Source organism: Tachyglossus aculeatus, chromosome 9 (assembly GCF_015852505.1).
Source record: "Tachyglossus aculeatus isolate mTacAcu1 chromosome 9, mTacAcu1.pri, whole genome shotgun sequence".
Classification (NCBI taxonomy): Eukaryota; Metazoa; Chordata; class Mammalia; order Monotremata; family Tachyglossidae; genus Tachyglossus; species Tachyglossus aculeatus.
Window position 1 is genome coordinate 37,533,484 of NC_052074.1, and position 24,837 is coordinate 37,558,320.

Genomic DNA, 24,837 nt, shown 5'->3' on the forward strand with positions numbered 1-24,837 from the left:
CAAAATTCAGTGGGAATCCACAAAGTCAAAAGCTTCTCTACTCAGTGGAACTTGTCACTCTCTGGTCATTTCACTTCCTACCTGTCTTCACGAGGGGCACTTTAGGCAGACACATTTTTGCCAAGCCAGAAGGTTGGAAAAGTTTCCACGTTGCCTGAAACATCCCCGGGGTCCTGACCCAACCTGCTCCCTAAGGGTACATACTTTGCATTAACCCCTCCGGGGAGCAGACAATGTTCTTGGACATGGGGAACGTTAAAGGATAGAGCATCGAGCATGGAGAGAAGCAGCGTGACTTAGTGGAAAGAGCACGGACTTGGGAGTCAGAGGTCATGGGTTCTAATCCCGGCTCCGCCACATCAGCCGTGTGACTTTTGGGCAAGTCACTTACCTTCTCTGTGCCACAGTTACCTCATCTGTAAAATGGGGATTAAGACTGTGAGCCCCACGTGGGACAACCTGATTACCTTGTATTTACTCCAAAGCTTAGAACAATGCTTGGCACATAGTAATCTCATAACAAATACTATTATTATTATTATTATCAAGAGGGCATCTTAGTAGCAGGTAGAACCAACAGCCTCAGTTGACTGATGCTGTAAATGCCAAATTAAACAATTCTGCTAATTTACCACAGTGCTCCCCTGCCCACCCAAACTTAGGTCTAGACTGTCTCTAACAGCCTCCAGAAAGCTCCCAGGCACGTGTTCTTTCCACTAGGCCATGCTGCTTCTCAGTTGGAGGGCAGAGCTTACTTACATCTGAACACAACTTCTTTTCTATTAGACTTTCTTCCACAAGGTCATTTTAACCTAACATCTTAGCTCCAAACCAAAACTAGAAACAGAGAAAATATTCAGAACTGTTTAATGGAGAGGGATAGAGGATGTAAGCCCCTCTAGACTGTAAGCCCAGTGTGGGCAGGGATTGTCTCTATTGCTGAATTGTACTTTCCAAGCACTTAGTACAGTGGTCTGCACACAGTAAGCACTCAATAAATATGATTGAATGAATGAATGTAAAAAGGAGGAAACCAAAACAGAGCTTGTCCACTTTGAAGCGCCACTTGATCCTAAATCTGGTGCAAAGGGGCCTCAGAAGCAACCTTTCATTCCTCTTCCTTCCCCGAGGCTCAGATGGTGGAGACAAGACGACACATTCCCACCACAATCCTATATCGTTGACCAGACTAGGTGATTCTGACTACCCACTAAACAACAGTTTGATTTGCCACCCGAGGGGTGAGAGAGATTTAAGAATTAAAATATCATCAAGGGAAGAAAATCTAATGCGCTTTCCATAGCACTTCCAGTAAATTAGCAGTACAACATTTTAATTGGCAATTGTAATAGATGGGATTACGCTGACGATACCCGGAGGCTGCTTTGTGTTTATGGGGCAGGAACGATCGCTGGGGGGTCATGAACTTGGGAATTGAGTTGTATGCCAGTAGAGGAGGCAGCTGCTGTAGTAATAATAGTACCTGTGGTCTTTGTTAAGCGCTTGCTGTGTGCCAGGCACTGTACAAAGTATTGGGGTAGATACAAGCTAATCAGGCTGGACACAGTCCCTGTCCCGCTTGCGGTTCACATTTTAAATCCCCATTTTACAGATGAGGTAACTGAAGCACAGAGAAGTTTAGTGACTTACCCAAGGTCACAGAGCAGGCAATTCCTTTTGACTCTCAGACCCGGGCTCTAGCCACTAGGCTAGACTGCTTCTCATAGGTTATGGTGCTTCTCCTATGATGTGTGTGCCATGGAGGGGGTTCTATTGGCCTGTCATTAGCCCCCAGTCCTGGTCCTTCCAGTTTCTTCTGGAAAAGGACAAAACCCGGCCCAGACCTATGGTGAGTCCGACGACCCTGCGGAGTGATGAGAGCAGGTAACTGGCACACACTGGGCTGGTGAGGATGGCCCTGGGATGTAGGAATGGCTCTGCTGGTGGCCAATACCCCGCCAGCCGCAGGCTCTCCTCCATCTGCACAAGACTGTTGCCACAGCGAGGTGACCATGTGTGGGGCAGAACCGACCTAAGTGCCACAGTTCAGAAGTCATTCATTCATTCAATCATATTTGTTGAGCGCTCACTGTGTGCAGAACACTGTACTAAGCACTTGGAAAGTTCAATTCGGCAACAGATAGAGACAATCCCTACCCAAAAAAGGGCTCACACACAGGTGCTTGAAAAGTTAGAAGTCAGAGGAGTCATAGCTGGGGCTGGAAATGATTCTTGTCTCAGAACTGAGCCTCCTGGTGTTGGCAGATGACCCGACACCCATTTGTTTCAATGTTCCCGCTCCACAGTCTGTGATAGGTCCGGGTAGGAACACAAGCAGAGGCAGAGGCTGGACATGCCTATTGTGAGAGGAAATCTCCTTACGTCCTGGTCAAATTCCTGGGCTGTAGCTAATGCCAGGAACTGTTGGCACTTCCTCCATTGCGGCCCATGTCTCAAGGCAACAAGCGCTACCTCTGCTTACCAAAGGCCCATTTCTCCCATCCCTGCTCCGGTAACCCGCCTTCTAAAGAGCAGTTAGTTCTACGGCTAAACAGACTCCCTCTTTGATGGGAAGAAGGGTTGTGAGGACTAAGGCATGCTCTTCCCAAAAGGTGATCACCTACTGGGAGACTACAGCTCCAAACGGCTGGCTGACGAGGCATGAGCTGCACACAAGCCGTACCCAAGAAGTTGCCCATTGTGGCAGTAAAGGCCAGCTGGGTGTTGCTATAAGATACAAGTCAACATGCGAGTAGCAGTCCTCACACTATTGAGGCTCCAAATGGTGCTGCCCCAGTCAGATCTGGGGCCACCTGGCACAGAAGCCTGGCTTTGACTTCAGCCTCTAGAGAAAGCAGCTCTCATTCTAGACTCAGAGCCCACTGTTGGGGGGGGGGGGCTGATGGGTCATACCTCACCTCCCACTGACCTCCTTCATCTCTCACTTTCCCTCCAAAAGCCATGGTCATGAACCTAGCCAAACCTCTTCGGAATCTGCAGCAGTTTTTGGCTCAGTGACCTTCTGGGAGGGAACTCCATGTACTCACAACTACCTGTAATCACTCGAAGTTGTGTTCCTCACCCCAAACTTTCCTCTACCACAGACAGCATATGTTTGAAAGACAGGCAAGCTCTCATCCTTGCTCATTCAAGCTCTCATCCTGCTCGTTCAAGCTCTCATCCTATCCTGTCTGGACTACTGCATCAGCCTTCTCTCTGATCTCCCATCCTCGTGTCTCTCTCCACTTCAATCCATACTTCATGCTGCTGCCTGGATTGTCTTTGTCCAGAAACACTCTGGGCATGTTACTCCCCTCCTCAAAAATCTCCAGTGGCTACCAATCAATCTGTGCATCAGGCAGAAACTCCTCACCCTGGGCTTCAAGGCTGTCCATCACCTCGCCCCCTCCTCCCTCACCTCCCTTCTCTCCTTCTCCAGCCCAGCCCGCACCCTCCGTTCCTCTGCTGCTAATCTCCTCACCGTGCCTTGTTCTCATCTGTCCCGCCGTCGACCCCCGGCCCACATCATCCCCCGGGCCTGGAATGCCCTCCCTCTGCCCATCCACCAAGCTAGCTCTCTTCCTCCCTTCAAGGCCCTACTGAGAGCTCACCTCCTCCAGGTGGCCTTCCCAGACTGAGCCCCCTCCTTTCTCTCCCCCTCGTCCCCCTCTCCATTCCCCCCATCTTATCTCCTTCCCTTCCCCACAGCACCTGTATATATGTATATATGTTTGTACATATTTATTACTCTATTTATTTATTTATTTATTTTACTTGTACATATCTATTCTATTTATTTTACTTGTACATATCTATTCTATTTATTTTATTTTGTTAATATGTTTGGTTTTGTTCTCTGTCTCCCCCTTCTAGACCGTGAGCCCACTGTTGGGTAGGGACTGTCTCTATATGTTGCCAACTTGTACTTCCCAAGCGCTTAGTACAGTGCTCTGCACACAGTAAGCACTCAATAAATATGATTGATTGATTATTACTTTGATTTTTGCCTATTTCTGTTCCCTGGGACACAGTTACTTCTGTCGGTGCACATTCTTACTTGGCTAAGAGAGAACAGGACTACAGAGGTAAACTCTTCTGCCAGAAAAGAACTGCAGTCAACTCCTTCTCTACCCAGCTCTGAAGCCCATGCCTTACCCAGCCTGAGGGTGGACACAGAGATCTCTGGGAAACTTCAGCCTCTTGCTCACGAGGACCGTGGGGTACAGCCCGTCGAGCTTTGACACCTCAATGATCCTCTTTTCCACGTCAGACCAATAGAGATTCTTCCCGATCCAGTCGACAGCCAGTGCGTTGGGGACCGCGGTGTTGTGCACAACCTGGTGATACGGAAATTCATTCATTCATTCAATAGTATTTATTGAGCGCTTACTGTGAGCAGAGCACTGTACTAAGTGCTTGGGAAGTACAAGTCGGCAACATATAGAGATGGTACCTACCCAACAAGGGGCTCACAGTCTAGAAGGAGGAGACAGACAACAAAACAATCCACTGTGAACATGTGGGGGTCAGAGTGGCTCCCCAGAGGAGACTCCCTCTTACCACCTAGGAAACCGGGATTTAGGGAAAAAAGGGGCTTCCTCCTGGGCTACTGGAGGAACAGGCAGACTCTCTGGGAGGGAGGCCATTCCCAGGGGGAGGGGTGACTCCTGCTCTTCTTTCCTATCTTTATTTTTGATTTCCTTCTTTTTCTCTACACCACGGGAATGTCTCCCAACAACCCCATTGGTTCATGGGTCCTGGGGGAGAAGGGTTGGGAGCTTGCCCTTTTGGATTCCCACAGCCCCCTCCTGGAGCATTGTTCCCCTTTCATGACCAGGCTGAAAAGAAAGACACTGACTCTGAATCCCTGGAATGAGAGAGTTCTGTTCTGGAATTATGAGAAATAAATTTGGGGTTCTTCATGGGTCAGAGGGGCCTTCAGGACTGCAAAAGCAACAACTGAGGGAATTCCCCATATGTTCTTCACCAAAAGCCTCCTCAAGTCAAGCTGTCAGCGTTCTGGACCTACTGAACCCATGTGACTGAGTTTTCTGGATATACAGAGCTAAGGCCACTGAGCTTTCTGGATATTCAGAGTACAGGTGACTTGCCTAGAGGATTTTTTGATTCTTTACAATCATTCATTCATTCAATCATATTTATTGAGCACTTACTGTGTGCAGAGCACCGTACTAAGTGATTAATCATATCCTGAAAGTCTTCAAACAGATTTGAACTCAGCCAGAACGTTTAAATTGAGATAGAGGCACTGTTTGGCAGAGTTTATTGGGGCTTCCAGGGAGAATTTTGACTTTATGATATGATGTGGGGTTAAAATCTCAAGGAGCTTTCAGCAACGGTAGTTTCTTTAAAAAAAATAAAATATGCCTCCTCCGTCTAAGCTCCTTACCTGGACTTCCCAAACTAAGCAACAAGAGTTCAGTGCTCTCATTCTTCTACATGGAATTAGAGTCGATAATACTTGGCTCACCATGCCAAGAGTATAAGGCAGGAAAATTCAATGCTAAGACCTGGTGTGATAAGGAAATGGAATCATACCGCCCTAATGCGATCCTGGCAGTGCACAACTCCAGTTGAAACCTGAACTTTCAACATGATATTATTAATCAGTACTTTCCTGATTGAACACACATGAATCCAATTATCTCCATCTGCTGTGGATTAATTCTTGTACTGCTGAAATTCCAATCTCGAATCTTTCATTTAATTTGGCAATTACCACTGCTCAGATTCTAACTTGTTCCGTATTATCTAAATCAACAGAATTGGATCTTGGATGCTAATTAATTAAAAACAGAAGCATCCATCACATTTCCTAGGGTTGTAGGAGAGGACTCAAATTGTATTTACTTAATCTGATTTTATCTTCCTAGCTGTAATTGTGTGCCCTTATGAAACACCAAGATGGAAAATGCCCCCTATTACATCTTAATAGTATTTATCAGCTCGCACCACACCAACAGGAAATGCAAACCAGTCTCATTCCCGGACAAGTCGGGTCGTTACCATCACACGACGTTTCCCATTCCATCCACTGTACTAATAATATGACTTAGCTCATTCCTCTATGATTAGCATCCGGTTACCTTGACGTCACTCCCGTTCAGATACATCCTATTTATCCTGCTGCCATTGGGCCTGCTGGAATCAATCCAATAGATGAACTCTTCTCTATAATCAAAGTCGATCGCGATCACATTGTTTAATCCCTAAAAAGCAAAAGGGCTACTCTTCAGATGACTCTCTTCAAGTACATTCAGGACATGTGTTAATCAATCAATCATTTATTGAGCGCTTACTATGCACAGAGCACTGTACTAAGCACTTGGGAGAGTACAATACAACCGAATTAGCAGACGCATTCCCTGTCCATAACGAGTTTGCAGTCTAGAGGGGTAGACAGATATTAATACGAAGAAATAAGTGATTATAACATATAATTTGAAGATATGTACCTAAGTGCCGTAGGGTGGGGGTGGTGCAAATATCAAATGTCCAAAGATCACAGATCCAAGTGCATAGACAATGCAGAAGGAAAAATGAGCCAGAGAAAAGAGGGCTTAATTGGGGAAAGCTTCTTGCAGGAGATATGACCTTAATAATGCTTTGAAAGTGGAGAGAGTGGTGGTCTGGAAAATGTGGAGGGGGAGGGAATTCCAGGTTAAGGGGAGGATGGGGGACAGGGATCGGTGGTGAGATCGGGGCACAGTGAGTAAGCTGGCTCTAGAGAATCAATCAAACAATCAATCAATCAATTGTATTTATTGAGCGCTTACTATGTGCAGAGCACTGTACTAAGCGCTTGGGAAGTACAAATTGGCATCACATAGAGACAGTCCCTACCCGACAGTGGGCTCACAGTCTAAAAGGGGGAGACAGAGAACAGAACCAAACATACCAACAAAATAAAATAAGTAGGATAGAAATGTACAAGTAAAATAAATAAATAAATAAATAAATAAATAGAGTAATAAATATGTACAACCATATATACTTGAAGTAGAGAAGTGGTGTGTGTGGTCTGAGCTGTAGTAGGAGATTAGTCAGGTGAGGTAGGATGGTCTGAGCTGTTTGAGGGCTTGAAAGCCAATGGTAAGGAGTTTCTGTTCAGTGTGGTGGTGCTTGGGCAGACAGTGAAAGTTCTTGACAAGTGGGAAGACATGGACTGAAAGTTTTTCTCGATAAATGATCCATGCAGCAGAGTGAAGTATGGATTGGGGTGGGGAGAGAGAGGAGGTTGGGAGGCCAGCAAGGAGGCAGAAGCCGTAGTCAAGGCAGGATAGGATAAGTGCTTGGATCAGCATCAGCATGGTAGCAGATATGTAAAGGATATACCTCGCAAAGGAAGAATTAATCAATGGTATTTATTCAGCGCTTACTGTGTGCACAGCAGTGTTTGGGAGAGGACAATACAATAGAGTTGGTAGATATGTTCTCTGCCTGCAATGAGTGTACTGTCTAAGGGGGAGACAGACATTAATATTTTTTTAAATGGTATTTGTTAAGCCGTTACTATGTCTATAATGAGTGCTGGGGTAGATACAAGTTACTCAGGTTGGCCACAGTCCATGTCCCATATGGAGCTCACAGTCTTAATACCCATTTTACAGATAAGGTAACTGAGGCACAGAGAAATTAAATGACTTTCCCAAAGCCACATAGCAGACAAATGGAGGAGCCAGATTTTGAACCCAGATCCTTCTGACTTCCAGGCCTGTGCTCTTTCCAGTAGGCCATGCTGCTTCTCAGGGTCCCCTCCCAAAGTCCTGCCTTCAAGGGAGCACATTCCAGCAGTAGGCTTAGGGAATGGTTTTGGAATTCGAGTCTTGGCTAAGACCGGTCCCTGTCCCCTCTCCCCGTCTCTGGGCCTGGGCTGGAGGGAAGTGGGGCGGGTGGTGGGGGGTAATGGGGAGCCATGGGGAGGCCGACACACCTGTTTGAGCAGCGTGTAGTTGGAGCCATCGGTGCTGACTGTTCTGATCTCATGTTGGTCGGCGAGGATCAGGAAGGGTGCATCCCCTGCACTCGGGGAAAGAAGGCATCAGACTCAGGGGTGGCCAAGTGGGCTTCGACCGACCTTTTTTCACTCTGGTTGGAGCACTGGTGATGAGGAGGGTGAAACTGCTGCTCCATAGGGGTCAGCGACCCCGAGTACACCAGGGGAGCTGTCGGCCCGCTCTGCCTGGTACTAAGTGTGGCCAACCAAAGCCGGGCACTGCCCAGGGAGAGTGGCCAGGGGAGACTGAAGATAGGGGTCATTTGGGTCTTCAGTTTTTGGGCAGTTGGGCTTGACCCTGGGGCTCTCTGTGATGCTGCGGGATCAGAGGTCCTCTGAGTCATCCCCTACTGGTTCCTGGGCAGGGGGGTGGAGGGAGGGGCAGGGAGAAGGGGTGGGCAATGCCTTACCTGAGATGGCCTTGCAGGCATGTGGGTTTCCGGGCTGCGGCCCATAGCCAGGGGCACAGAGGCACTGGAAGGTGCCGAAGGTGTTGACGCAGCGCTGGCTGCAGGGGAAGCCAGAGGCGCATTCGTCTACGTCCACACACGTTTTCCCGTCTTCCTTCAGCTGGAAGCCGGGCCAGCACTTGCACTGGGGAGAAAGAGACACGAGTCCCGTCAACTTGACCTCTCGCCCATGTCCTGCCTCTGGCCCGGAATGCCCTCCCTCTTCATAACCGACCGAGAGACAATTACTCTCCTCATTTTCAAAGCCACATTGAAGGCATATCTCCTACAAGAGGCCTTCCCTGATTAAATCCTCATTTCCTATTTTCCCACTCCATTCTGCATTGCCCTGATTTGCTCCCTTCATTCACCACTCCCTCAGCCCCACCGCACTTATGTCCATATCTGTAATTTACTTATTTCTATTCACTACCATCTCCCGCTCTAAGCCATAAGCTCATTGTAGACAGGGAGTGTTTACCAACTCTGGTATACTGTACTCTCCCAAGTGCTCCCAAGTGCTTAGTACAGTGCTCTGTGCACAGTAAATGCACAATAAATACAATTGATTAACCCGATGCCACCCCCTCTGTCCAACCAACTGGACACCTGGCGTCTCAGTGCTGATTGACGCAGGTCTCGCCACCGCTGCCCATTAAATGTCTGCGTCTCAGGGAGCTGACAGCCCATCCTGGCCTGGTCCAGCCCATGCTCTCCCTGGGTTCAGAAGTCTGCCGCACAGCCAGTGGTCTGTTCCCTACCTTCAGCTGCTCAGTCACCCTGGCATAGCCCCTTCCCCTATCTGGAATCTCTCTCCCTGTCTAGACTGTAAGCAGAGATAGTGTTTAATCAACTCTATCATATTATACTCGGCACAAGGTAAGCACTTAATAAACAGCACTGTTTGGTGGACACCTGTCCTTGCTCCTGTCAGCCCTGATTTGTCTCCCATCATCTCCCCGTGAATGCCCCATCTGCCACTTCAGACCCTCTGCCCACCTAAGCACTTTGGTATTCCCCCCATCCCTTGCTCCCTCTCTCCTACCCACTGTTGTAAATTTCTTAACATTTGATAACCTACTCCTTTGGTAACTTATTTTCCTGTCTGTCTTTCCTGCTAGACATAAACTCCTCGAGGGCAGGGATCCTGTCTACTAACTCTAATTGTGCAGCATGGCATAGTGGAAAGGGGACAGGTCTGGGAGCTTGAGGGACCTAGGTTCTAATCCCAGCTCTGTCAAAAGTCTGCTGGGCAAGTCACTTAGCTTCTCTGTGTCTCAGTTTCTTCATGTGTAAAGTGGGGATTCAATACCTGTTCTCCCTTCCCATAAGGCCGAGAGTCCTGTGTGGGATAGGTTCTGTGACTGAGCTGTTTATCTTGTATCTGGCCCAGTGCTTAGTACAGTACTCTACATCGAGTGAGCACCCTGTAAATAATATTGATTGATAATCCTCCATGCCAGTTAAGCAGGATCTTGAGCCAGGGAGCCTGATGTGGGAGAGGACATTTAATCTCTAAAATGTAAATCAGAAGCTGCTTGCCTCATCAAAATGTCTATTGAAAATCGTGCCCTATCCTTTCCACTGACATGAGACTCTTACTTCAGTTCAAACTCTATTGCTCTCCTCGGGATGGTTAAGAGATGTGTTATTTGTTTGACTTCAAACATGCAAATGGCTCACAGACCATGAGGACTGCATTCTGCTGGCACAAGCAGTTTTCCGTTTAATGCCCAATTAGGAGTCCGTTCTGTAGCTCAGTGAGAAATGGGTGATGGAGCGATTTCCGCCAGTCCAACCAAGGAGGTCAGGCGAGCAGGGAGTGAGGCAAGCTAGGATTTGGACCCGTTCCACAGAACCCCTCATGTGCCTGGTCCTCCCACAGCATGCAAGGCCTGCGTTCAAACCTGATGCCAGGCTCTTGGGCTGTGCCTTCAATCCCGCATTGCGTCAAGTCCAGTCAGACTGGTGCTGGCCCAGAAAGGTTCCCTGGTCCCCTCCTAGTGTTCCCACCTAAACACACTCTGCCACAGCTGGGGGTGGCTACCCTGGCCCTAAGCACAGTGTTTGTCATGTAGTAAGTATGGAATAAACACAGTAACTCATGGTGGGAGTCTTCCTTTTTAACCGTTCTCTCAGCACTACCTGGGGCAGTGGCTTGACAACAGGAAGAGCAAGCACTAAGTTAGTCAGCTGTACTTACTGAATGCCTCCAGCAGCATTTACTAAGCACTGGGGAGAGTGGAGTTGAGAGAGTCATGCTCCCTGCCCTCAAGGAGCTTATGGCCTTTTGATCCTGTGAGAGTCGAGAGCCAAGACTTCCAAGCTTTCCTAACTTGTGGAACAGCTTTCTGGGTCCTTTCCCAAAATTCATTTAAGATGTTCCCTCCAATTCCCATTTTGCAGGAGAGCTGCCTGTCCTCCAGGGAGCAGAGCTTCTGGGTAAGGCAAAGAGCTTGCCAACCTCTGAGATGCTTCTCAGCTGGCAAGACGGGCAGCTGTTATCGATGGTCAGTGTGAGGGGTATGCTAACAGTGGGGCAAGCCTCTCACCCACAGCACTCCCCTGCCCCCATGGATACTGTAATGGAAGGCAATGACATGTCCTCTTCACCTGCCGGATCTGGCCCTCTTTACGAACCTGTCACGCGCTTCCCTCCAGCATCAGGAAGCCCATTACCCACCCATTTCTCCTTTGGAGGGGGATTGCCCACCCTCAGGCAACGTGGCTGGTTCAACAGATAGTCACAGGGTGTATGCAGGCCTAATAATAACAACTGTAATAGGGGTATCCTGTAGACTGTAAGCTCACTGTGGGCAGGGATTGCATCTACCAACTCTGTTGCACTGTCCTTTCCCAGGTGCTTAGTACAATGCTTGGCACTCAATAAATACTTTTTAAGCACTACCATATGCCAAGCACTGTACTAAGAGCCAGAGCAGCTGGGGTAGATACAAGATACTCAGATGAAACACAGTTCCTGTCCTACATGGGTATTACAACTTTAAAGGAAGGGAGAACAGGCATTTCATCCCCATTTTTTGGAAACAGAGACCCAGAGAAGCTAAGTGACATTCCCAAGGGCACAACAGACCTGGGATGTGAACCTAGGTTCCCTGACTCCTCTATAGGTTCGTCCTCTAGTCTGTGTGCTCACTGTGGGCAGGGAATGTGTCTGTTATATTGTTATACTCCCAAGTGCTTAGTACAATGCTCTGCACCTCTGCACACAGTAAGTGATCATTAAATCCGGGTCTGTGCTTTTTCCATCAGGCCCCGCTGTTTCTGCCCAGGGAAAGAAGCCCAGAGGGGCACCAGCTTCTAGCTGCCAGCCCTAAGCCCAGCCTGGTGGCCAGGGGACTCTCTTCAGACCAACCTTGTACCCCACAGGGAGGTCCTGGCAATCCTGGGAGCAGCCGCTGGTCTTCTTACTGAGGCACTCATTGATGTGGCAGTCGCGCTCATCCGAACCATCCCCGCAGTCATCCTCCGTATCGCAGAGGCTCCCACTAGAAATGCACCTTCCGTTTCGGCACATAAAAAATGACGAGTTGCACGACTGTTCTGGAAAAAGCAAACAGGACAGGCGGGATACATGGAGAGCGGCCACCGCTTTGCGCCATCTTCTCCCATGAGGAGACACCTGTCAGCCAACCCCACACCTAACGTAGCAAACTGAGAAGCGTTGGGGGCTTCCAGGGTGGAGATGCCCAATGCGCTGCTGGGCAATGAGTGGGCAAGACTGAGTTTGAGACCCACATGGCCCATGTTCATCCCTGAGGTTCCCCAACTGGGGCTCTCCACCTGCCTCGGAAATGGGCTGCCCTCTGCAGCCCCAGAGAGTCTGGGGTCCCCGCCCAAGCCATATCCCCTTTGAGAGCTCACCCCTCATGACACCCTGGATGACCTGGGAATGCCTGGGAACTCCCAGGCAGCATCTCTGGAGGCTGGTCAGCCCCTTCTGACCCCACGTGGCACGAGCTACCCAGAAATGGAGGAATTCTATCTTCCCACCCCAACCGACTCAAACTTTAGCCATGGCCCTTTTTTGGGGAAGGCAGGTTGAGGAGGAGAAAGAGAAGCAGGAGGAGGAGGAGGAGAAAGAGGATGAAGAGGAGGAGGAGGAAGAGGAGACCCAACAAGGCGTACAGGCAAGTGATAGTACAATGCTCAGGGCTAAAAACATGAGAGAAACAAAGGAATCCTGGACTGTAAGATTTCCTCTAGACTGTAAGCTCGTTGTGGGCAGGGAACATGTCCACCAACTCAGTTATACTGTACTCTCTCACGCACTTAGTAAGGTGCTGTGCACACAATAAATGCTCAATAAATACGACTGAATGAATGAATGCTATTTATTGAGCACTTACTATGTGCAGGGTACTGTACAAAGCACTTGGGAGAGAACAGTACACCAGAATTAGCAGCCACATTTCCTCAGAAGTTCTGTGCCCAGTCCTGGATCCCACGACTGGTCAGGGGGGCAGGGGCAGGACTCTAACCCCGAGTCTCCTGACCACACATTCAAGTTGCTGTACCGAACCCTGCTTCCCTTTCTGTCGATCCAAGGTTCTGGCTGTCCTGGGGCTGCCGTTCTAACCCCTTCCCCTGAACAACCTCGCCCTCTGGCACCCATGAGGCTCCGCTATTCCGGGTGCCGGCGTCTCCCTGACCAGCCCGCATTGCGTGGCAAGCACGCATGAGATCCGGGCCGCCGCCGCCGCCTCGCTCCCCCACGCCCCCACGAAGGAAAATGTCTGAACCTGCACTTTGGCACTTTGTGTTTACAGGGGCTTCGTCGGAGCGGTCTGGGCAGTCGAAGTCACCGTCGCACTGCCACTGGAGACTGAGCAGGCACCGTCCGTCCGCACAGCGGAATTCCTCGGGGCCGCATGGCCGGTAGCCTAGGGGCACGGTCAACAATCATCCAACTGGCAGGCACTGTTGATGGCTACCCCTGGCGCGTGTTCCTCCCGTCCCCCCACCCAGGCCTGGGAACCCAGAAAAGAACAATCCCTGGGGTGGTCCCGAGTGGCTACCCCACTAGCCAGGGTGACCGTTCTGGCTGGGGATCCCGGAGGAGGGGACTCAGCACCGGCTCCTCCTGGGCTGTGGGTCAGTCAGTGCATATCCCCCTCACCTCCACCCCACCCCCGAGGGCCAGTCCCACCCTGGCCCTGGGCAGGGAGGGTGGGGGTCCATACTGCATTCTGGAGACTCGTCCGAGCCGTCCCCACAGTCGTCGTCACGGTCACACATGAACGCCCGGGGTACGCAGACCCGGTTCTGGCAGGCGAAGGCGTTCCCATCACAGCTGTTATTGGGTGCTATGAGGAGGGGGTGGTGGGGAGGGTTGGGGAGGAGAGATGCCAATGAGGCAGGCACCCGTGTAGGCCTGGTGTTCCACCAAGGGCTTGCGGGGGGTGGGGTGGGGGGCTCTACGGAGGGAGCCCTAGCTTGCTGTTCTCTGACTGAAGACAGACCTGTTTCACTGTCAACCGCTTCTATTCCTATTTCACAATGGGTGAGGCTACTTGACAGCGTGTGGATCTGGGAGTCAGGAGACCTGGGTTCTAGTCCCAGCTCAGCAACTGGCCTGCTGTGTGACCTTGGGCAAAGCGCTTAATCTCTCTGAGTCTTGGCATCCTCTTCAATAAAATGGGGAAAATATTCCTGCAATCCCCACTTCTCAGACTAGGTGTAGCATAGGGTTTGTGTTGGACCTATTGTGCATCCACTTAAGGTTTAGCATGTAGTAAAAGCCTGATTGCCGATATGATTGTCCTTCTATAGATACAATTGCCATTCCACTGCTACAACTCCCATTCAGTAGATAGAACTTTCATATTATCCATAGGACTGCCACCCAGCTGCCACGACTACCGTCCTGCTGCCACAGCTATGGTCCCATTCCTACGACTACCATCCCGCTGCTATGGCTACCGTCTGCTGCCGTGGCCACCATCTGCTGCTACGACTACCAACCCACTGCCAGGACTACTGCCCCGCCGCTGTGCCCTGCCATCCTGATAGCAGCTGGGGCTCCGCGGGGTGCCATACCACAGCCTGCGGTGGACAGCTCGTCGCTGCCGTTGGGACAGTCTCTCTCGCCATCGCAGAGCCAACTGCTCGGGACACAGGTGCGGGAGCCGGGGCAGCTGAACATGTCGGTGGCACAGGTGACGGCTCCTGAAACCAAACGTAGGCGGTGATTGGCGGGAGCGGGAAGTCCATCCACCGGGAGCTGGACAGGAATGGGACGGGGAAGAAGTAGGAAGTCTGGGGTCTGGAGTGAACCAGGACCCCGAGCAGATGGTTTCCCTGCTTCAGTGTGCTTAGAGCTGGGCCTGGGCAAGTTCCATCCTAAAAAAAAAGTACTGATGATGATGAGAATGGCTTGTGTTAGCTAATCCCTCTGATAGATTAGAAGCTCTCTGAGGGCAGGGTTCTTATGTCTCACTCAGTTACACTCTCCCAAGGGCTCGGTCAGTTAATCAATCAATTTACAGTCATCTACACCCAATAGTAGCCCCGTATAGTGCTCTGCTCTTGATAGGCGCCTGTTACAATGCTCTGCCCTAAAACAGGAGCCCAGGATAGTGCTCTGCCATTGATAGGCCTTTGGTACAAGTGCTCTGCCCTCTGGAAGAGCCCAGGACAGTGTTCTGCACTCAGTAGATACTCAGATCAGGGCACTATATTGGCACTCTGCTGACAGTAGGAGTTCAGTATAGTGCCCTTCAGAGAGTAGGCACTCAGTTAATACTAATAATTACTGGTGGCAGCAGAAATGGAAGTTTTTCTCCTAACTGCTCTGGCTACTGCTGCTGCTCTGCTCCAGCTCAGGTGGATCTACCCTGCTCTCCTGCACATTGAGGGAGAGTTGGGGCCTGAGATGATGGTGGGTGATGGGCTGGGGGAGATGCGAGGGTGAGTGTGAGCACAGCTGGGTTTTAGGGGGAACAGAGCCTCAGGTGAAACACTAAGGCCTCCACTCCTGGGGTTCTTGGCAGCAAAAATACAGCAATCAATCAATTGATCAATCAGTGGTGTTCGTTGAGCACTTACTGCATGCAGAGCAGTGTACTATGCATTACAGCAATGGGGGTCTTGAGCTCTTTCTTTGTTAGGAATTACATTTTGCTACCAGTGCTTAATTGGTGCTTCCTCACTGGCTGGGGAGAGAGGTGAGCTTACCGCAGTGATTATTTTTATATTGTTCCTCGCTACTGTGTCTCTTTCCTGGTGTGTGAGATCTGCTTCACAGAAGACATTAAAAGGTGTTTTACATTTTCATCACCATAGCCAGGATTTCAGCTTCAGTTTGGGGGCAAATTTTGGATTGCTCAGGGCTGGGACCACCAGTGAGCTGAGTTGCTCAAAGGAAGGCGATCTGTCTGTTCCCATCCAGCTCTCTTTCCCTGTTTCTGTCCTCAAACGGCACTGCCCCATGGGCTGAGGGGAAGCTCCAAGTCTCCCAGGGGACAGCCCAGCAGGCCTTGGGTCAATGGTTCATCCTCAAGAACTTTTACCTCCTCACCTGCCAAGGCTGGGAAATCCAGCTGTGGCAGCTTGCCTGGTTTTTACCCAGAGTTTGGGCACCTATAAAACTGACTGAGTTCTGTATGTCTGAAGGCCTTCGGGGTTTGAAGGTTTTGTTTTTTTTTACCGGTTTGATAGATTACCCAGGGGGCTGGGGAGCCGCCACGTGGACACAGTGTTCAGTGGGGCATGGAAGACACACACGGGGCTTTAGGTTCAACGAAACCATGAGCCTGGGCCTGGTCACTGGGCTCTGTCCCATCGGCTTGGAACAGTTTGACTACCGGGTGCCGGGGATGGGGTGGAGATTGCACAGAGAGATTGGGGTTTGGGAAGGAGAAGTGACAGGAATTTGAGGTGGGCAAGAGAATGTAATGCTGACCTAGATTGGACCCACAATTCACTCACACAGCCCTGGACTGTCTTGCTGTCAGGGACACCAGGGAGTTTGGAGGAGCTATGTGCTGGTTGCCCTCCTGGATACCCACTGTCACGGCTAGGGACACACCACCCAAAACCCTGACCCCTCCCCCTTACAATTACCGACTCCCCCCAGTGACCCAGCACGGGTCATTTAACAACCCCAATTCACCCCTCTTCATCTCTGACTCTCCCCAAAGGGACTCAGTCTGGGCCATCCAACAGTCCTTACTCTCCCCTCTCTGTTCCTACTTTTCCTCAGTCTGATCCATTACTGGTGAAGCAGTATGGCTTAAAGGAAAGAGCCCGGACTTGGGAGTCGGAGGCTGTGGGTTCTAATCCCGGCTCCGCCACTTGTCTGCTGTGTGACCTTGGGCTTCTCTGTGCCTCAGTTACCTCATCTGTAAAATGGGGATGAAGACTGTGAGCCCCATGTGGGACAACGTGATTACCTTGTATCTACCCCAGGTGCTTAGAACAGTGCTTGGCACATCGTAAGTGCTTAACAAATACCATAATTATTAATTGTTTATTATTATTACCGGGTCAGCCCCACATTCTACCCAGCCCGGAACTCCACCTCCAATAGGGGCACCGAGATCTTGTAAAAACTGCGTGCTGGGGGCCCTTCTGGACTCCATTAGGAACAGACCACTAAGCAGTGTGGTTGAGTGGATACAGCATGGGCCTGAGAATCAGAAGGACCTGGGTTTTAATATCGGCTCCAGCGCACATCTGTGTGTGACCTTGAGCAAGTCACTTCACTTCTCTGGGCCTCAGTTCCCTCATCTGTAAAATGGGGATTAAGAACATGAGCCCCATGGGGGACTGGGACTGTGTTCAACCTGATTAACTTGTATCTACCCCAGTACTTAGAACAGTGCTCGGTACATAGTAAGCTCTTCACAAGTACACATAATTGTTATTATTATTATAATCCTCATGCTTCCCCCAGGACCTCCTCAGGACCCATCGCCTCTGACTTTTTCCAAGCCCTGCTCGGAACTGTTGCCTCCACGACTTCCGGTGAAAGTCAGCCAAGGTGGCGGGACATGGGCGGAGGAACCCAGTGAAGGAAGCACAGTGATTGGTGCCTGGGCCGCAGTCAAAAGCAGTGTGGCTCAGTGGAAAGAGCACGGGCTTTGGAGTCAGAGGTCATGGTTTCAAATCCCGGCTCCTCCATTTGTCAGCTTGTGACTTTGGGCAAGTCACTTCACTTCTCTGAGCCTCAGTTACCTCATCTGTAAAATGGGGATTGACTGTGAGCCCCACGTGGGACAACCTGATCACGTTGTATCCCCCCCAGTGCTTAGAACAGTGCTTTGCACATAGTAAGTGCTTTACAAATGCCATCATCATTATTATTATTATTACTGTTATTCTCTGTGCCTCAGTTACCTCATCTGTAAAATGGGGATTAAGACTGTGAGCCCCCCATGGGACAACCTGTTCACCTTGTATCCCCCCAGCACTTAGAACAGTGCTTTGCACATAGTAAGCGCTTAACAAATACCATCAAATATATATATATAGTCCTGGCTCCCCGGAATGGGAGCGATGTTCAGAAAGATAGGGCGACTCTGGTAGGGCTCCCCCAATGCTTTCTGCCGACCTACCCTGCCACACTCACCGCAGATGTCATCGCTCTCGTCCAAGCCGTCCCCACAGTCCTCCTCCCCGTCACAAAGCCACTGCTTGGAGATGCACTTCTGGTCGGAACAGGCCAGCTGATTCCAGGAACAGGAGGAATCTGGGGAGAGGCAGCAAAGCGAGCAGCTTGTCATTACAGGCGCACGTCTTTTTTATGGTATTTGTTTAGCGCTTACTATGTGCCAGGCACTGTATAAAGTGTTGGGGTTATTACAATTTTATCGGGTTGGACCACGTGGGGCTCACAGTCTTAATTCCCATTATACAGATGAGGTAAATGAGGCCCAGAGAAGTGAAGTGACTTGTCCAAGGCCACATGGCAAACAAGTGGTGGAGCCGGGATCTGGGTCTTCCTGACCATCCCCTGGTTTGGCGGGGTGGAGCTGCAGCAAAAGCTGAGCCCCCGATCTTTTCTGCAAGGAACCATCCCGCCATGGATGATGGAAGTCTTCTGGTGCCCAGCCTGGGTTTGCCAAAAGGGGATTGTCCTTTTAAAATCCAATAGACCCTGTATTTCCTATGCCTGCTTTACATTCATCATCTCCCAGGTGTGGCTGACTGGATCGTACCCACATGTGACAGAGGAGACGGCTATGCGCAAGTGTGTCTGGTGTCAGAGGAGATGGTCGTGCACACTGTGATGTCAGAGAAGATGGTGACCCACATGTGTGGTGCCAGAAGAGGTGGTTACACACATATCTGTGGTGCCAGAACAGATGCTAGTGCACACGTGTGTCATATCAGAGGAGATGATTGTGCACATGTGTGTCATGTCAGAGGAGATGATTCTTCACATGTGTGTGGTTTCAGAGGAAACTTGTGCCCGCCCACATGTACAATGTCAGAGGAAATGATTGTGCACGTGTGTGTGTGATTTTAGAGGAAACAATTGGACATGTGTTTGTGGTGTCAGAGGAAACCGTCATGCACATGTGTGCGATACAGATCTAGGCATCCAAACCATGACATGAGTTTTCTATAAAGCATGGCTGGAGAACAGACTGTGGGAAGGTATTGTCCTAATCAGTGGGGAGACCTCCTACTTTAGGCCTGCCACCATTTCTCTCCTGTTGGTGTGGTGGCACTTACATTCTAGGGATACCAGCTGCCATTTCCACAGCTCAGACTGGTTGCTAGGCTCCCCTCAGCTGTCACCTCAGCACTTCCACACCACCTGAGCCCTTGGGGGTGCACACACCCCCCTCTTGGCTCACAAGTTCTTACCCTTACAGTCTCCCTCTTTCCCTACCTGTAATTGATTTTAGTGTCAGTCTTCTTCTCTAGACTGTAAATTCCTTGAGGGAAGAGATCATGTCTACTACTCTACTAAAGAAGCAGCGTGGCTCAGTGGAAAGAGCCTGGGCTTTGGAGTCAGAGGTCATGGGTTCAAATCCCGGCTCTGCCACTTGTCAGCTGTGTGACTTTGGGCAAGTCACTTCATTTCAGTTCCCTCACCTGGAAAATGGGGATTAAGACTGTGAGCCCCCCGTGGGACATCCTCATCACCTTGTAACCTCCCCAGAGCTTAGAACAGTGCTTTGCACATAGTAAGTGCTTAATAAATGCTGTCATTATTATTATTAATATTACTCTATTATCCTCTCCCAAGTGCTTATGACATTGCTTTGTACATAGAAGACTGTAAGCTACCTAAAGGCAGGGATTGTGTGGACTAATTTTATTGTACTCTGTCAGGCACTTAGTACAGTCTTTTGACATAGTAGGCATTCAAAAAGTACTATGGATTGTTTCGATTTCCCTGGGCTGGAAAAGATCTCAGTTTTTGGGCTCTGAGTTGTTCCCATTTCCCCCTTTGATGCCCTTGAAAAGAATTGGGTTCAGATGCATGTGTAAGGGAGTGGTATAACCTGAATGTGTGCTTAGTACAGTGCTAAGCGCTTAGTTCAGTGCTGTGCACACAGTAAGCGCTCAATAAATATGACTGACTGAATGAATGCTCACACCCCCTGCATACTCTGTAGATGGGAACATGGGAGCTTTTGTTTGGTAAAAAAATGATCACCAACTTGCGGTGCCTCTGAGCGTGTGCAAGGCCGGCTTGGTCTGCCCCGGGTGACTGGGCCAAGCTGGGGGTAGGCGAGGCAAGGAGGATGGCCCCTTTGTCCTCTTCTGATGCCCAAGTTTGAGCTATCGGGGACCTACAGTGGAATCCCCGATCTCGCCCATTTGACTGCCCAGGCTATCCAGGCCTGGTTTTTCTGGGACGGTGGCGAGGGTTCCTTGGAAGGCAGGGTTGGGTAGGAGCGGGGCGAGGAGGGAGGTCTCTAGTTAGCCTGCCACTTCAAAGGGGGAAGCAGCTGAGTGGGTCTGGAAAGAATGCAGACCCCAAGGGGACCCCAGTCAGGCTGCATGGACATGGCCAAAACCCTTCTTCCTGTTGTCCTGGCCACCAGATCCCCTTCCCAAGAAAGACAAGACCACTCTGGGGAAAACAGAGTAGCGAATAACACCCAAATTCCACCAAGGTGGCACAGAAGGCTTTGGAACAGCAGCAACAGAGAGGGATTTAGGCGTTCAAACCCATCACTTGGGTAACTCTCCCCAGACAGAATGATACAATTGCAAATGTCTCTGGGACCCAACTCCTTGATAGACCCCGTCAGCAGAGAGGAGTTTGGCCCAGATGAGGGCCTCATGTAAGCCACACCACAGGGGATAACAATGGCATTTATTAAGCGCTTACTATGTGCAAAGCACTAACTCTGACCCCCAGGTTTTCACCAAAACAAGACACCTGCCTCACTGGACAGCTTCATTTCAAAGCAGTCTGAATCCTCGTAATCTACTTTTTAAAGCCTCGTGTTTGCCTGGTGGAGATCCCGGCTGTAATAGTAAGGTAGACGGCATCTTAATCAAACAGACTCTATCTCCACATTTCATCATGACATTTACTTTGGGGAAAGTTTGACATTTCTGTAGAAATCCATTTTTAATCATGTTCTACTCTGTCGGCGGCTCTCGACCCATTTTCTTTGTGCTAAAAACAATCAGAAAGCACTGAGTGTGGGCTTTTGTTTCCATAGAAAATGTTGCATTACTCTGCCCAGAAGTCACAAAGACTGCCGATATGAGCCATTCGATGCTAAATGTTCGGCTGCCGACTGTGGATACTCTGGAACTCGCCCGCTGTGCTAAAAAACCCCCAAACGGCTGAGCAGCGAGGAAGGCAAGAGCCAGGGACATATTGGAAAAACAACTCACCACAGTGGACTTCATCAACCCCGTCTTCACAGTCTTTCTGCCCGTCACATAACCAGGCGTTCAAAATGCATCTCCCACTAGGACAACCAAAATAATTGTCTTCACATTTGTGTTTGTTTCGAACTGTGATAAAATATAGAATACAACGTCAATGGTGTCATTCAAAGCCACCAGATCTCCTTGCAGATAAAATTAAAAAGGGGGTGCGATGGTTTCTGCAGTATCCCCTAAGAGGTGTGATTTCACAGAATGTTGGAATCAGTGCTGTAACACATTCTGGTTTAAGATCATCTGGAGACCAGACCAAATCTCAGACCGGTCTTAGAAAAGATACGAGGAGCCGTACTTTTAAAGTGCCCCGCCAGTTTAGAATAGTGAAGTTGTTCCATAATTTCCCTAAAATTGAATTAATAACTAACAAGCCCAGCTCCCCCATTATCTTGAAGGCTTATAATGTTTGCAGAACTTAAGCGTTGCCGTTCCTGGGTCGGTCCACCCAGTCCAGGACTCTGTCTCCAACAGTGGCACCAGGATATTTGGAAGAAGCGTGTTGTGGTTGCCCTCCTGGTTGATATGGACCATCCAACATGGATCTCTTTATCATGGATTTATCCAAACTCCTCGTGAAACTGCTGCTATTTTTGACCTCATCACTCCCTGGAGGAATTAATTCCATTTGTTTATTATCCACTGGGGGAAGATTCATTTCCTTTGATTGGTTTGGTACATGCCTTCCTCAACCCTTGCTGTTTGTTTCCTGTTCCTGAGGGGATTTGGGGACCCACGATTCCCTGTTTGCTCAGGAAACACCCTTCGCGACTTGATAAATCTGAATCATTTCTTCTCTAGGCCTTCAATTTTCCAGTCTGAGAAGACCTAATCTTTTTAACCCTATCCTGTCAGAAATTGTTCCATCTCCTCATCATCTGGGTTGCCCTCCTTGCTTCGTTCTTCAGCTTCATCCTCTCCTTTCTAGGATGTGGCAGCCCTTTCATCATCACTCTTCACAAGGTGACCAGTGCATGATTTTAGGTGGGATTAGAACTGGGCCATCAGCTTTCCTTGCCCCCCGCTTCCTCCCCATCCCTACACATGCCAGGCACACAGGGCTGACAGAGGGAGATATGGTGGTGAGCTGAGATTAGTCCATCCTGGGCTCAAGCCATTCCAGAGAGTTGCAATTCTGGGCCCTTCAAAATTGGGAAGAATTGAGCTAAACATTCCAGTTGTTTCTGATGCTACTTTCTTGAGAGACAGAAACAGGTGTTTTTTTGGTGCAAATCTTTGGAAAAACCAAAAGAAAAGTATTTCTCCATGTAGAAGAAGCAGCGTGGCTCAGTGGGAAGAGCATGGGCTTGGGAGTCTGAGGTCATGGGTTCGAATCCCAGCTCCAACACTTGTCAGCTGTGTGACCTTGGGCAAGTCACTTAACTTCTCTGTGCCTCAGTTACCTCATCTGTAAAATGAGGATTAAGACTGTGAGCCCCACATGGGACAACCTGATCACCTTATATCCCCCAAGCACTTAACAAATACCATCATTATTATTATTATTATTAGAACAACCAGGACAACTGAGAATGACTAAAACATTTTTTCTAAGGAGTATTCTAGGAGTGTTAGAGAATGACTAACAAACATCAGGGATGTAAATATATATATATATATATATATATATATATATATATGCATCAGATAAAAGGGAACTTTTCAGCTGGAATAATCCAGGGAAGCAACATCATGCCTAGGTGTTGCACGGTCCTACACACCTAACTGAGGCATCTGCTATGACTCTCTTCCTGCCCCAAAGTGGAGATTGTTCCAGGCTCAAAGCCAGGCTGGAGTTGACAGCACTCTTTGACAATAAGACTTAAGATCAGATCACTGTGTCAAATCAAGTGAGAGGCAGCAAAGCCCAATGGAAAGAACCTGGACTTTGGATTCAGAGGACCTGGGATCTAATGCTAGCCCGGCCTCTGGCCTGATGTGTGACCTAAGGCAAGTCATTTAACTAGTCTGTTCCTAGGCTTCCGCCTCTGAAAATGGGGATTCAAAGCCTCTTCTTCCTCTTCTTTAGACTGTGAGTCCCATGTGGGACAGGGACTGTGTGCCACCTGATTATCTTGTATCTACTTCAGTGTTTGGCACACAATAAGTATATAACACACAATTCAATAGTAATAATAATTGTTATTAATATTGTGGACTGGCTGGGCCCGGTCTCCTGTTCCACCGAGGTTCTGGTTACTACTCTATTTATTTATTTATTTTACTTGTACATACCTATTCTATTTATTTTATTTTGTTAGTATGTTTGGTTTTGTTCTCTGTCTCCCCCTTTTAGACTGTGAGCCCACTGTTGGGTAGGGACTGTCTCTATATGTTGCCAATTTGTACTTCCCAAGCACTTAGTACAGTGCTCTGCACATAGTAAGCGCTCAATAAATACGATTGATGATGATGGAAGTCCAGGCTGGCAAAGATATCTCACACTGGAGGATGTACCCCACACGGGAGGAGAAGCAGAGTCACTCAGTGGAAAGAGCATAGGCTTGGGAGTAAGAGGATGTGAGTTCTAATCCCGGCTTTGCCACTTGTCTGCTGTGTGACCTTGGGCAAGTTGCTTAACTTCTCTGTGCCTCAGTTACCTCATCTGTAAATGGGGGATTAAAAGTGTGAGCCCCACGTGGGACAACCTAATTACCCTGTATCCACCCCAGCACTTGGCACATAGTAAGCACTTAACAAATACCATAATTATTATTATTAAAGAGCACAGGCTTGGGAGTCAGAGGATGTGAGTTCTAATCCCACCGCAGCACTTGGCACATAGTAAGCGCTTAACAAATGCCATAATTATTATTATCCACCCCAGCACTTGGCACATAGTAAGCGCTTAACAAATACCATAATTATTATTATTAAAGAGCACAGGCTTGGGAGTCAGAGGACATGGGTACTAATCCCATCTCTGCCACTTGCCTGCTGTGTGACCCTGAGCAAGCCATTTAACTTCTCTGTGCCTCAGTGACCTCATCTGTAAAATGGAGATTAAGACTGTGAGCCCCATGTGGGACAACCTGATTACCATGTATGTACCCCAGCACATAGCCCAGTGTTCGGCACATGGTAAGTGCTTAACAAGTACCAAAATTATAATTACTATTATTATTACCACCCCTTGAGAAGGCCTCAGTGTCACTGAGGGACGGAGCCATCTTGCCCATGTCGCTGTGCCCTGTGGGTGTTTCCACTGTGCCCCATCCCCGTGGTCCAGTCCAGCTCCGGAAACCACCCCCTTCCACTGGCCTGGGCATCCTGAGAATCCTGCAAAGATTCTGATAAAAATCTGCCACTGGGGCGGGAAGAGCAGTGTGGGCAGCCTGGTTCTCAAGGGGACGTACACCCAATCCCCAGGCAGTTATTTTTATAAATGGTATTTGTGAAATGCTAACTGCATACAAGACACTGTACTAAGCGCTGGGGTAGATGCAAGCTAATCAGGTTGGACAAAGTCCACGTCCCAGGTGGGGCTCA

The 24,837-nt window shown here is 49.2% G+C and overlaps 1 protein-coding gene across 1 annotated transcript in view; it reads right to left on the bottom strand.

Moving 5' to 3' along the window:
* Positions 1-24,837, bottom strand: part of LRP1B (LDL receptor related protein 1B) — a 564,327-nt gene that overhangs the window by 92,836 nt on the left and 446,654 nt on the right. Inside the window, exons 48-57 of the mRNA XM_038750885.1 lie at positions 21,301-21,423; positions 18,059-18,178; positions 14,527-14,655; positions 13,671-13,793; positions 13,230-13,370; positions 11,843-12,030; positions 8,428-8,611; positions 7,955-8,040; positions 6,108-6,230; positions 4,156-4,337 (exon numbers count right to left, since the gene is read on the bottom strand). Of these exons, the coding sequence (XP_038606813.1) occupies positions 4,156-4,337; positions 6,108-6,230; positions 7,955-8,040; positions 8,428-8,611; positions 11,843-12,030; positions 13,230-13,370; positions 13,671-13,793; positions 14,527-14,655; positions 18,059-18,178; positions 21,301-21,423 (1,399 nt within the window). The remainder of the gene's footprint in view (positions 1-4,155; positions 4,338-6,107; positions 6,231-7,954; positions 8,041-8,427; positions 8,612-11,842; positions 12,031-13,229; positions 13,371-13,670; positions 13,794-14,526; positions 14,656-18,058; positions 18,179-21,300; positions 21,424-24,837) is intronic.